The 15236-nt window shown below is 30.5% G+C and overlaps 2 protein-coding genes across 5 annotated transcripts in view; both read left to right on the top strand.

Moving 5' to 3' along the window:
• Positions 1–5924, top strand: part of LOC147077651 (modular serine protease-like) — a 31004-nt gene extending 25080 nt beyond the window's left edge. For all 4 annotated transcript variants that reach the window (XM_085960613.1, XM_085960616.1, XM_085960614.1 and 1 more), the window contains exon 10: positions 5661–5924. In XM_085960613.1, coding sequence (XP_085816739.1) covers positions 5661–5860 — 200 coding nt within the window. In that variant the 3' untranslated portion in view covers positions 5861–5924. The remainder of the gene's footprint in view (positions 1–5660) is intronic.
• The window catches only part of LOC147077650 (uncharacterized), a 72461-nt gene that overhangs the window by 46155 nt on the left and 11070 nt on the right, over positions 1–15236 (top strand). The window lies entirely within an intron of this gene.

The following is a 15236-nucleotide window of genomic DNA, read 5'->3' as shown; positions in this document are numbered from 1 at the left end:
CGATGTGACATACTAATAGCAAAAAATTTTAGCTATTTTTATTTATATATATTTATAATACGAGTATATTATTTCTCTCTCAGAAAGTGTTTTTCTAGATTATATAATGTTCAATAATCAGAATGATATCGACGGCCCCAGGAAAAACCATGATAAGTCTGAAAATAGCGTTTTAAGTTTTATTAGCTTTTTATAATATCATATTTTTTTGTGCATGTCCTGTAAAAATTTCAGGTCTCTAGCATAAAAATTGACAAAGTTAGGTTTTCGACAATGGTGCTCTATATCTACATATCGCATCGACCAAATTTGTGTTCACATAAATATCCGAGGAGTATAGTCATATATCAATAAAAAAAGTGTACTGCGTTTTATTTTACGAGTAAGAAGGTTGTTATACTTGCTATAACAGTCTTTAACGGAGATCCTAATATACGGCATGGTTTATATTGACGTATCACATTAGTTTCGAAAAATATATTGGTTTATCTTCGGAAAATATTGGAATTTGCAGTAGGTAAATGCAGTTTTAGTTAAAAAGCTACTCACTAGTCACTAGTACTAGTGTTTTATTATCAAAATATTGTATTATTGAATATCAAACAAACAAAATAGAAAAGAATTATTTTGTACTAATATAGGTAGGTACTTATACTATACTAGGACACAGTAATAATGTTTAAATATTAATTTTGATTCATCAGCCAATTTCAATCCACCGCAAAATAAAGACCTCCACAAGCTTTCTTCGACTATTTTCGGTTAATTACTCTTCTACTTAGATACCCAAAAAACAATGTTGTAGGTAATGTTTAAGTTTGAAATTGTTATATTATTTGATATTAAACAAATATCCAATAGAAAACGATATGGATATATCATTATAATAATTCACTGTTTCAATTATTTAGATGAGTAAAAAAAGTATGTAATTATAAATAAACTTAATTTAAATAAATACCCAGCAGAAAACGACATATTTTAATTAAATATTATTACCTATCACTAGAAAACAAATTGTTTTGCAATTAAAAATGTACCCACCTAAAATATCCGATCATGTCCGATCCTAATGAGGCCCCCCACAGATTGGAGAACAGGTTTTGTTTTCACTTGCTCAACCTATTAGGACTCCGAGCACAAATTGAAAAACAATTTGTATCTATTTTTCAGATCCATGATTCGAACTCGGAACCCACGATGTTATAGACCGATGCTTATACCTATAATATTATGTTTTAACTTCAAAACATTATTTTATTTTCGGTACAGTATGACACATTTTGATTAAATTAGTCTTGTACATCGATAATAACAACTAGGCAGTATTTTCATGTTTAAATTACAAAATATTTTATTATTTAAAAGGAAGGACTTACCTAGCTAGCAAATACAAGAGAGTTTATTTTATTATTCTTTTAGCTAAATTCTTACTTATTACGGAATAATATTTATGACTTAAGAAAGTGAAAAAAATCATTTTTATTACCTACACTTTGAAATGGTGAGAATTTCCGAAAGGCTTACTAGTTGATTGGGACCGACTTAAGCTCATTGTAATAATAATATTATGAGTTCGGCTAAAAATAAAAAAAATACGTCCTACGTGTTAATAGTATTTTTGCAATAATATAAAAGGGTATATATTATTTTTACTTTGTACATTGAATATTTCTCGAAAACGAGCTCTGTGGATTATAAATTATTATTGCATCGGTCACATAAAAGGGAGATTAGCCGGGTTTTTTGAAAACTTATTTTATCTATTATTTTCAATAGAATTTTACCGAAAACCGTGTGTGATAATAGTCAGTTTATGAAGCATTTATTCTTGTCTAGAATCTAGGTAAGTAATGTATATAAGATGAGATTAAAATTTGGTATCTGGTAGGTACCTATACTATTGAACAAAATATCAATTGGTTTTTAAATCTAGTAAATTATTTAGTAATTTATTGAATATGATTGTTTTAAAATATGAAAACTAGCAAAAATAGTAATTATTATTTTATCTAAGTTAAATCGGTCGGAGTTATACAATTTGTAGATCGATCAAAATAAGTTAAATAAAGTGATATGAATGACAACGGATATTAAACGATGTTTTGTTGATAAATAAAAAAACTCTACGTCATCAATTGGATTAGATAACATAATGTATCATTTAAAGAAAATACTACTTGAAAGCCAACCGTTTAGAAAAATGCAGATTCGTACCACGATTATTTAAATTTTAAACTAAATATTACAATGTTGCGGAGGTACATACTTATTTTAACTTTCCAATTATATTAATGCAATCATGACACCTCGTATTAATTAGCATAACTGAGTTCAATTAAGACGTACTTATACTGATGTTTCATGATTTATGTTGACAATTAAATATAATCCATCTATGTTTACTAATCGGTAATTAAACTCATATCAACAATAAACATTAGAAAAACACAACGATAGTTAATATGATCACTGGATCAGTATTTATAACCTTATAATTACAATTTTACAAGATCAATTACCTACAGAAAGATAATATCCTAATGATATTACCATGTTGCAAAAATTGAATTGAAAAAAGATAATATAAGGTAGGTACTGAAAAGGTTATCACTCTTGTTACATAAAAACTACATAATGTTGTATCAATGTTATTATTAGATAGGTAATTACCTAATCGTGATTATAGAATGTGTATGTTATACAAGCCTAGTATAAATTTTATATGAATTTAACTTCTGCTGATGAACATTTTAATAATGCTATCTCATTTGATAACGAAAGTGAATTCAGCTGTCTTTAAATAATAATTATTAGGTTATAAATAACACTTTCCTTAGGTTTATTAGTATTAAAATTTTTGAAACTAATAAACCTACTTAAATATATTTTTTCCAACATTTCGATGCTTTGGTAGGTACATTTGTGCCAAATTGTTATGTATAATATTATATTCCACTAGTTATTTAATATTTTTGTATTTTTATATTGAACAATAATAATTATGTGTATTCTAAAGTGATAATTACTAATTTAATTCACTCAGTATATCCTTTATGTAAACTATTAACGAACTTACAATGATTTATTTAATGAAATATATTATCTCTCTGGTTTCGATAATTGTACTGAATATTAATTAAATTGAAATTGTTCTACTGATATACATGACCATTAACATTATATTGTTTTTTTCTATCTATTCTATATTTTTAATGAAAAATTTGTAACGAAGTAGGTATAAAAAATAGATATTTTATTGATGGTGTAGTAAGTAGTGTTATGTACTAATTTCCTCATAACTTCTTTATTATTCCATTATAAACATTTTTCCTGAATGTTTATTATTTCGTAATGTACATATTCTGATTATTTATAAAAATATCAATAATAATTTGCAAAAAAACATAAAAAGTCATACTTAAATACATTTAAATTATAAAAACTCCGTATAAAAATATATATATATCAATATGTCCCTATATCCCTTGTTAAGATTTTATAGACACGCTGTACTATTTCGAGTTAAATATTGCGCAATGTCAATTTTTCCGTAAAAGAGCGTTATAACTATAGTTGTAATTAATAAAATCGTATAGAGTAAGAAAAATGCGACGTAAAATAAGGTTTCTATCTCAGAATATGAATGTGTTATGCGGAGTCAGTAATCTATTTCGCCCGCGCAAAAGCATGTTGAATCGAGTCGAAATATAAAGTGCGTAATATTATTCCAAATAAAAACGATTTTTGGACATTATCTCAGCTGTTAATTAATTAATCACCATTAAATTTTGATAGGAATATAGACCATAAAATGGTCTATTTGATTTACTTAAATAAGATAAGAAAAAATTTACTCATTTTATATGATGAATTTAATAGCGTAAATATTTTAGTTTTTTCGCTCTCCTGAACATTTATGATTTTAGACTTATCATGGTTTTTCCTGGGGCCGTCGATATATTCTTAAAGGGCATGCTCATCGTAGGTCAAAATTGAGTTTTTATTGTATTTTCAAACCATGATCCTGGACACTCATTAAACGTTGTAGATAATCTATTTATATAATTTTGAAGCCTTATTATCCTTTATAGTTATTTTAAACATTTTATGACTGCATAAAGTATTTTTGTTACATAAAATAATATTCTTTTAAACCTCTCGCTCTAATGTTTTAGAATATAGTCATATTTCGGTACATAACTGTGCAGTGGTGTTAAGATTTTTTACATTTATTAATTTTTAAACGCATTTATAAAACTATTAGTATAATTTATGACGAGATAATTTTTGTAAAATGTTCACGATAAAAAATTACATTGATAATCTCTGTGACCTCAAATTTGACAAGAATTAGGCATTTTATTATTCAAAAATCGGCAAGATTAACACATTTGACGATAATTCTAAAGATATTTATTATAAGCTATGTCTTTGACTATTCAAGTGTGATAAACATCCTTCGAATAATGATTGCTTCATAATAATTATTGACCTAAGAATAAGGTAGTGTTTTTTTGAAATACGCCATTTCTTTTGGCATTCCCCAGTGGTTAAGCTATAACATACGGCCGTAGCCATAATTTGACAAACTATAATTAAAGTAGGGAGTAAAATTATGTTAACGCGCGTGTTTGATCATGTACCTAACCGATTTATTTTTTTCAAACGGTACATGTTCAAACACGCGCGTCAATATCATTTTACTCCCTACTTCAATTATAGTTTGTCAATTTATGGCTACGGCCGTATGTTGTAGCTTGACCACTGGGGAATGACAAAATAAATGGCGTATTTCAAAAAAACACTACCTTATTCTTAGGTCAATTATTATTATAAAACAATCATTATTCATAAAATGTTTATCATACTTGAATGGGCAAAAACATAGTTTATAATAAATATCTTTAGAATCATCTTCAAATGTGTTAATCTTGCCGATTTTTTGAATAATAAAATGCCTAATTCTTGTCAAATTTGGGATCACAGGGATTATCAATATATTTTTTTATCGTGAATATTTTACAAAAATTATCTCGTCATAAATTATACTAATGGTTTTATAAATGCGTTTAAAAATTAATAAATGTAAAAAATCTTAACACCACTGCACAGTAGTTATGTACCGAAATATGACTATATTCTAAAACATTAGAGCGAGAGGTTTAAAAGAATATTATTTTATGTAACAAAAATACTTTATGCAGTCATCAAATGTTTAAAATAACTATAAAAGATAATAAGGCTTCAAAATTATATAAATAGATTATCTACAACGTTTAAGGAGTGTCCAGGATCATGGTTTGAAAATACAATAAAAACTCAATTTTGACCTACGACGAGCACGTGGGCCTTTATTGTTCGACCATGTGTGAATTGATGGATGTTTTAGATTTTAATACTTTTAATAGGCGGTCGCCTCATGTGCATCACGGAAAACCGTCACTTCGTAAGTCAGCCATGGAGTTTATAGGTATTTATTTTCATCTTTGAGCGTTTCATCTTGAATGTTACGTTGTGACTTGCATTTGCAACCTCCTTAGTCAGACATCCTGCCCTGCAAATTAAACATTCGTCAAGATCACAGATCTGATACCCACCAAATGTAGAAACATAACTTTCGTTAGACAACTGATAATAAATTAATATTCTGTTTCCAGGCACTGGTGTTTGCAAAGGTGACGGCGGCGGTGGTTTGGTGGTAAGCACCAAAGTAAAGAATATCGAGACATGGTACCTAAGAGGGATCGTCAGCGTAGCTCCTACAAGCGACACTGGCGACCGCTGCAACGTTAACACTTACTCAACTTACACACGACCATTTGACCACAAGATTTTTATAGAAAAGTCATTATATTAGTCTGCCTACCAGTATAATAGTGAATGAATCTTATTAAATGAGAATATATTGTAATCAAATCACATATTTAGTTTTTTTTTATCAAGAATGTATTGACGTATTCCATGGTCTATAGCAGCGTTTTACAACCGTGTGCCGCTGAAAACTGTGTCGTCAAGTTTTACTTTATAAAGAGCATAATAACATAACATCAAACCTTCTACTTTCAAGCATCTCACATACAAAATAACAAATTAATATTGTCTGACAAATGGCCAGCCTTGTTGCCATGTCAAAAATGGTGTAAGTACATTTGAAACATAACATGCCAAATCAGCTTTTGATTGTTATTTATTTATTCAGCTATTTTACTTTTTTCCCCTTCAAATTTTTGCTCTTTGGTGATCGGTATTTCAAAACCGGTATCCCAGAATTTTTCAATACCGAAATACCGGTTTTAAAAATCAGACAATACCGATAAATTCAGCATTGAAAGTGGATATAAAAGTTCCAATACAATAAAATAAATAATTTTAATAATTAGCTTTCTACTTCAGAATGTATTTTTTTTGCACTACCTACCTACATTCTTACTTTACTTGGTCATTGTATCATCGCGTGATACTAAAAATAACATACATCACCAACATAAGCATTGATAACCTTTTGTATACTATTATAGATTACTAACGTTTGTAATCTGCTTCGATTGGGGATTTTCCAAGATGTTTGTGTACTTTTATTTATTTACGAGTATTTAAAAGTTATTTACATACTTAATAAAAACAAAATAATGGATGTGTCGTTTGTTTTTTCAGGCAATACTACTTGCATAGATAAATTTAAATTAACTAGAAAATTCTTTTACTACTACCTTCTCCAGTTCATACCCCTTCGCTCTTCCATCTCATCGAATTGCTACCTTCTCCAGTTCATACCCCTTTGCTCTTCCATCTCATCGAATTGCTACCTTCTCCAGTTCATACCCCTTCGCTCTTCCATCTCATCGAATTGCTACCTTCTCCAGTTCATACCCCTTTGCTCTTCCATCTCATCGAATTGCTACCTTCTCCAGTTCATACCCCTTCGCTCTTCCATCTCATCGAATTGCTACCTTCTCCAGTTCATACCCCTTTGCTCTTCCATCTCATCGAATTGCTACCTTCTCCAGTTCATACCCCTTCGCTCTTCCATCTCATCGAATTGCTACCTTCTCCAGTTCATACCCCTTCGCTCTTCCATCTCATCGAATTGCTACCTTCTCCAGTTCATACCCCTTCGCTCTTCCATCTCATCGAATTGCTACCTTCTCCAGTTCATACCCCTTCGCTCTTCCATCTCATCGAATTGCTACCTTCTCCAGTTCATACCCCTTCGCTCTTCCATCTCATCGAATTGCTACCTTCTCCAGTTCATACCCCTTCGCTCTTCCATCTCATCGAATTGCTACCTTCTCCAGTTCATACCCCTTCGCTCTTCCATCTCATCGAATTGCTACCTTCTCCAGTTCATACCCCTTTGCTCTTCCATCTCATCGAATTGCTACCTTCTCCAGTTCATACCCCTTCGCTCTTCCATCTCATCGAATTGCTACCTTCTCCAGTTCATACCCCTTCGCTCTTCCATCTCATCGAATTGCTACCTTCTCCAGTTCATACCCCTTCGCTCTTCCATCTCATCGAATTGCTACCTTCTCCAGTTCATACCCCTTCGCTCTTCCATCTCATCGAATTGCTACCTTCTCCAGTTCATACCCCTTCGCTCTTCCATCTCATCGAATTGCTAAACCCTCCACCCCAAAACGATTTGGGATTATGTTAAATCATTCAGTGAACATTTATAAGCTGGTAATAATTTTGTTTATGGCAAAGATGGTGAGGTAAAACCATTTGTTACCATAATTTAAACTGATTGACATAGATTTAATGAAATTCCTAGAAGCTTATATAAAAGGTCGTCCATCAGCTTCTACATAATCTAAAAGCCACCTGTCAACATTATTTATTGTAGATGCGCTCATTAATATTATAGCTAACAATCATAGTATTATTTATATTTATATCATAAGCAAAGCGATATTATTAGATAACAATATTCGTGGCTAAAGAACGCGACGATTTTAATATCAATATAGATTGATAGGTATTTATTTCCATAATGCTGGCGAATTTCATCGGTATTCGAAGAACAGTGTGAGTGAAATGCATAAAGGTAAGCACCGCGCATGAGCAGGATGCAAGTGAGTGTTCTATACATGTGATCGCGCAACAATGACGCAAACTCTTTCGCATCTTCTTGTGCGCTACAGACAGGATAACAAATAGATAAATTAAGACAAATATAGTAATATTATTATAATAATTAAGATAACACCCGTTTGTCATAAAAAACAAAAAAACAACTTCCATCCCGTGGAGGCAGGCCCGTATGATCCTCTTAGGATTGAACAAGGTAATTTTCTTACTTTATTCTACATAAAATAATAATATGAAGACATTTTTATCGACACTCCGGGTGATAGGGAAAGTTGGTAACCATTGATAATCTTTTGTATATTTATCATCAGTGGTGTCCCGTGCCATCAGACCTGCCATGCATAGGGATTGCAATACCGAATGAAAATGTCAATACCGGTTTTTCGGTATTTATTATTGAATACCGGTATTTCTTAAACATTAAAAAAACAGAAGTAGGTACTTATCAATAAATATATCTATTAAAATCTTTTTAAAGTAATATTTTATAACAAAAACCTACATACCTACTAATACCGAGGGAAGACGAAGAACTCACGTGTGATGATCCTGTTCAGGTCCTGGTATTTTGGTGGGTTGAGAGAGACATTAGATATGGGCACGTCATATTGATAAAAAGGATTAGCACAGGTTTTTGATTTGAAAGCTGTGCGCAGAGCTGGATTTATTTACACTAAAACATTGAAGTCATATATGAGGATATACATTTATTCAGCATGACTAAGATAAATTGTAGTTATATAGGGCGTACTTTTCCTGTCTTCTCAGAATCGTGGAAATGGCAAGGACGTTTAACACGAATTGACACATAATAAACACTTTATTTATTTAAAATCTAATAAATAATATTCAAATAAAACTTTTTGTGTCTTTAAAATTTTCTGATTCGCTTTACTTTTTAAAATAAATGACAAATAGTCGGTCCTGTTTTCGAAATTGGCCAAAACGACTGTCACGCCACAGTGAATTTTTGAACTTAATAATAGTTTTGCAGGTATATGTTGTATGAAAGAAATGGGTAAAATAATACATTTGATTGATTAACCCACGTACTTTTTTTAATATCAGAAAAATAAATATTTTAAAGCCATTTTAGTTTGAGTATACATCAGCCAATTTTGAATGATTTTTTCTCACAAAATAATGTATACTGCACAATAAAAATATTTTTTATTATAATATAACATTCAAGTAATACTATAAATAATAATTAACAATGAAAAAATAAATAAAACCCTATAAATTCGGTACAATTAGTGACGCTATATTACCAAAACACGTCGTACGTTTTCATGTATTTATCCTATTTTCAGACAATTTAGAAATATAATTATTTTGCAAAATTAACAAAAAGAGACCATTTGATCGATTAATTTATATAGTTTTTCTAATTTCTCATTTATAACCTTAGTAGGCTTCTGAATTTCAACGGGTGATGACGTCTTTTTTCCAAAATTTTATCCGTCGCGAACAGTATTTTAACTCATAAAAAAATTACCTTTACTCGCATTGCAGTAACAATCAAATTGGCAAGACCACATGACGTAGACCAGGTGTTATAATTTGTGTTGACAAATCAAACATCATAAAATACCAGTGAATGTCAAACTGAGAAAAATGTAGTTATATTATATTATTTATTATCTTGTAATACAAATGGTTGCAGCATGTGAGATATTGTAAGATAATTGAATCTTATAACCACGATGGCTACAAAGAAGTTCTAAAGGTATTCGTTCGGTACAACATTTATAAAAAAAAATATTTTGGACTTGAGCAGTTTAGATAAAATATAGGTGGACTTTAATTATTTTGATAAATACCTACTTGGTTGGGCTTTAAGCGATTTGAAAAACTTTGCATGTACTTAATACAGTTTTTATGTACCTGGGTCGCCATGTTTTTTTATTTTCAAAGGGACGTATCCAGGAGTATGTTTATTGGCATTATCAATAGAAACAAAATAATATTATTTTTCAAGGTCTATTTATTATCGATCTTAAGTGGTTTATGTCACAAATAGTAAATTTGTAGACGTAAAGTAAAATACGTTTTCGAATGCTGTCATAGTAATGGCCACTGAAACATGTGTCATAATTTTCCTAATCGTCAAAATAATAATAAAATAAGTGTTTTGGGGCACAAAATCACGTATATGTTTTATGATGTATGTATTTTTCAGATGGTTTGTGGTAAAATCTTTTTTTTTTCACACTGCCACAATTCAACTATTCATAATTAATTGTTTGCTAAATTTTTCATTGTGCACTTTGACTTAATAGGTGGGTGATAAAGTTTTTACCTTACTTTATTGTATTAATTTATTGTTAAGTGAGAATTAGCTGCTTTCGTTGTCAGTGTATATTTGATGAGTGCGCATCCTGACGATGTCGAAAGGCGAAACCAGGATCGCATAAAACGACTCAAATGAAATAGTACAAAACTTTTAGAATTTAATATATTTAATGCCGAGTTGAATTGAATGGAATCACCTTAGGCATTTATTAGTAATTATTTAATTCAAGTAAAACATATATTGAGGTAAGAACCTATTTCATTGAATAATAAAAACAATATTACTCTTCACATCACAAGTGACAAGATTTATATGAATTGTGTATTGCCTGAACTCGTTGATCCTAGACTAAAACGGTCGATGTATATAAGAAACCCTCAATATAATAATTATCAAGTTAACAATTAATATATATATCAATATAATAATATCAATTATCAATTAATAGCTATCAATAGAAAAGAAAATAAAATTATAAAAAAAACAATTTATAATAGTTATTTTAATACATTGCATACCGTTAAACCTATACAGTAAATTATTAATTTTCTATACACTAATGTTCCGAAATCCTCCGCGGCGACCAAAACGTACTGCCGTCAAATACACGCTATTATAATAATTGTTTCTTAAATCATAATTGTTGTGTACTAAATTTAAAAAAAAACGTTCCTCGACAAATATTCATTGAATTGCTTTCTTTTATGAGTCATTTTTTTATAATTTAATAAAAACGCAATAATAACAGAAATCTTTCATGCCATCTTGTGAATGTTTTAAACTTATGATTTGTAATGTTAGCTTATGAAAATGAATAAAATTATATTTGTTTACACTTTCGTGTTTTTTAGTATTAGATTTTTTTTTGAAAAATATTTGCACTGAATTTGAACCTACAATATGATAGGTTCAAGAAAAGGTGTCACTTCACAAATTCAGCATATCAATAATATGAGGTTCTTATTTAGAGGTCTACTATTTTTATTCTTATAATTTATTTTACCAACTACAAAAATGTTTATAAAATTTGTTAGGAAAAAAATATTATTAATTCAACACTTTTAAAACCTCTGATTTCGTATCTACTACGCGAGACGCCGAGGGAAGCGATTTTTGTTTTTTTTACTTTGATATGCCCTTCGAGTATTGTTATTTTTTATGGCGCTTACGTCAAATTTGATTCTTGCGAATAAAACCATACGTCTTAAGGTCTGGGGTGACCTTGGGAGCTATCAGGTATAGTATGCGTTTGGTTTGAATGGGCGCTGAGGAAGTCTGTATGTTTCGCAAAGTATTTATTTTTTTGTTAGGCATGGCTGGTTAACTTTTGTCAGGGATATTCTAATGATGTTTTTAAATTTGTGGTTAGATTACTGATTTGGAATTTGAAACGTTTTTGTGCTAGGGGTTTCGTTTGGTAATACTATCTACATTTGTTATGTTGACATTTAAAAATATGTATTGATCATAATTGTAGAACTGGTGATTTTTTACAAATAATTTTAATATATTGATAATTTTAACTAAAGTTCATCAAGTGAAAATAAGTCCGGCTGCAGGAAAAGCTTCTCAAATTCAACGCTTGTACAGTTATCAATAAATTATAGAATAATAGAACATTTTTGTCACGGATGTTTTCTATTTCGAAATAATATTATGATAATGCATCACGGCAATTACTATATAAATATAATTGATGAAATTTGTTTTATTGTTTTTTCATCTCTGTTAGATTCACTCAATATATTTGCATTTTAGCAGCATATAACTAATAATTCATTTTCAAAAACGTTAACGAGTGTGCTTCCTTAATACCAAAAATTTAGGTGTTTTGGTTTTTTAAAACTGTTATTTCGGTATTGATAAATACTGGAATACCGGTATTGCTATCATTGCTATCCCTAGCCATGCATTGCATAGCTTTTCTTCGGGCACAAATGAGAAGGCTTTATGGTCGCATCTCTCGTGAAACCTCGCTCTTCTTTCCGTTGCATACAGTCCTGATATTTCCTTGGATATGACATAAGGACACTTCAGACGTATTTGCACCGGTGTATATTTATTTTATATAGCGGATGTTTGTCATTACACATTTGGCAGGTGTTTCTCTGCACACACCAGGTGCTACGATTTCAGCCAAAAAGTAGACGTTTAGCACTGAAGTAGGTTTCCAGCACCCCTTTAGTATGCTGCAAGTATCATTCATGGACGTGTTCATCTTTCTTGAGTGGTATGAACGTTTCCATAGAGGACATGCATATGACCAATATAGGTTGCATTTATTTGGCTGTTTAAACATTAAAATGAGCCGATAAGAAATTCTATAATGCAGTACATTCAGTAGCTTATGAATTCACATCAAATTTGAGAGCAAAATGGGAGTGTGTGATATTTTAATTCTGCTTTAAGACAACACTTTGACTAGGGATGTTACTGTATATTATATGAGAATATTATTGTTCTATAAGACAAGATAACGTAGATGGTGTTATGCAGAAAATACCACCTCATATTAAATATGTTAACTTTATTCATGGTGGAAATTCATTGTAATACTCGTAATTAAATTAAAACAATATTTAGTACTAATTCCACTTTTTAAATATTATTCTGGACCGGTTTCGTTAGCTTCAGACAGACAATATCAACAATAATAATAAAAAAATGTAATAGAAAATACAATAATACAGATATTTATACCTACTAGCCAATTTAAGAAAGATTTGAATCGGCAAGTGGTAACTTTTCAAAATAGGTATAATATTGAGTGCAATTTCAAGGCATGGCCGCGATACAGATTATAATATAATCATACCCAGGGAACACAAAATAATGAAAAGTAGCTTGCCTTCTGGGAGCGGCTGTAACGAGTTTTAAATCTTGAGTGTGGAGAAAATATGTAGGGCACACTTAAACACGTATTAAAGAATATGTTATTTTCAATATTGAATTTAACCACCATACCCAGTGTATCACGGGACCTTACGTAGCCAGCTTTAAAACCTCGATCCATGGTGACTGGCTTTCACATTATTCCATCGTATTAATTTGTCATGTGCTCGTGTCCACCATTCCCTATAAGACAGAGATTGCCGACCGAAGTTACGGAGCACTATTGGACTCCGCTAGTTCCTAGTACCAGGGGTTCAGCGAGTATTCACAGACATTTTTGGTAATAAAGATTTTACATGACCTGTGTTTAAAGTTTGAACTAAGTTACTAATAAAGTAAACTTAGTTGGAACCAGGTAATTCATCACATACATGTAAAGAACAACGGAAACGAATTATTTCAAACTCTCAATTAAATGAGTAAGTATCGTAAAATAAATAAAATATTTCTGCAAACATATTACATTTGTTTGTATGACAGGAATTATTAAATATAATTATCCAGCAGTGGATAGATTCAGGCTGATGATGATATGACAGGGCGCCAGAAAATAAACTTGGCCATAAAAATGCCACATTTGAAGAAAAACATTCTGACTCAGGAGTATGTTTCATAGATATTAAAAAAAGTCGCCTGCATCGCAATTATCTATTATCTCATTCGTTATTTTCTTAACCTTTTAAATCGTTAAGTACTTACGTGTTATAATTCAGATTTTTAAATACAGTATAACCCCTATTTTACGTTTTTTAAGGGACTGAAGAAAAAAACTAAATTGGAGGGAAAATGTAAAAGGGGGGTATTGAAAAAAAGAACATTTAAATTTTATGTTTCTAAAAAAATAACGTTTTATTAAAAAACAACATTCAATAAAAAAAATTATTGAATTTTTTTTTATTTTTTATTAAAAAAACCATGTATGTGTACCTTTTAGTTTGTTGCATTTTTGTTTTTTTGTTATGTAAAGACCAATCACCGTGCGCCGTTCTAAAGACACGGAGTTTACCTTCCAAACACCTTACGCCGTTCGAATGTCACGACCCAATCTTTGTCAAGCGCGCGTAACTCGCATATTTTGAATATTTCCGACGTAAATCGCGAGAAAGACAATCGTAAATGCGGGCATTAAATGTACTGAAATACATCGGGACTGAAAAAATTACACGCAATTGCCGGGAAAACGTGAATTCCGGGCACGTAAAAATGAGGCTATAGTGTATTTCATATGGCTGTGTTATTTTTAGCGGGCATACAGGTGGCAGTCACCGTTAATATCATATTTAAGGGATCTTGGCATTACGTTTGACAGTAGTGTGTGTTCACTCTGTGTGCTTTCATGTGCTTTATTTCTTTTTTTATTACTACTTATTCTATTATTAACTCACATTGCCCTGTATTTTTATTTGAAAAATTGTTAACACTTATTTTATGTCATGTCGTGAACGCTTTGAATTTATAATTTGTGATGTTCATTATGTAAATAATAGATTTGAATTTATCGCAGCCTTGGTCGCACCCCATCGGATGTCAAAATACTTCTCAAGAAACAACTCCCAAATTATCAAGAAACAAAAAAGTTCAGAAATCAGAAATTATTCCTCTTTGGTAAGGGCATAGAAAAATTGTCACGCAATTGCATTTTCATAATTACATTGGCATGGAATAGCTACATACCGAACGTGATAAGTTATATATTTTTAAAATCAATAAATAAAATAAACGTGCAATTTTCCCGATAACATCTCGTGCCATACTAGTAACATAGGATTTATTACAAAAAATCGTGAATTTGATTTTGTATATAAGCTGCATTCGTCATTTTACTTGACATTATAATTTTATATTATATAATATAATAATAAGTATTATTATGTAATATAAAATTATACGAGTATCTAAAATGGCTGTATTTCCTGTATTATTATGTGCATTGATTGCTATGGCCCATTTTGGA

Source organism: Rhyacophila brunnea, unplaced genomic scaffold, assembly GCF_057557595.1.
Source record: "Rhyacophila brunnea isolate RB1 unplaced genomic scaffold, BYU_Rbru_1.0 scaffold_12, whole genome shotgun sequence".
Taxonomy (NCBI): domain Eukaryota; kingdom Metazoa; phylum Arthropoda; class Insecta; order Trichoptera; family Rhyacophilidae; genus Rhyacophila; species Rhyacophila brunnea.
Note: the sequence above shows the minus strand (reverse complement) of the source record. Positions and strands in the feature narration are given on the sequence as shown.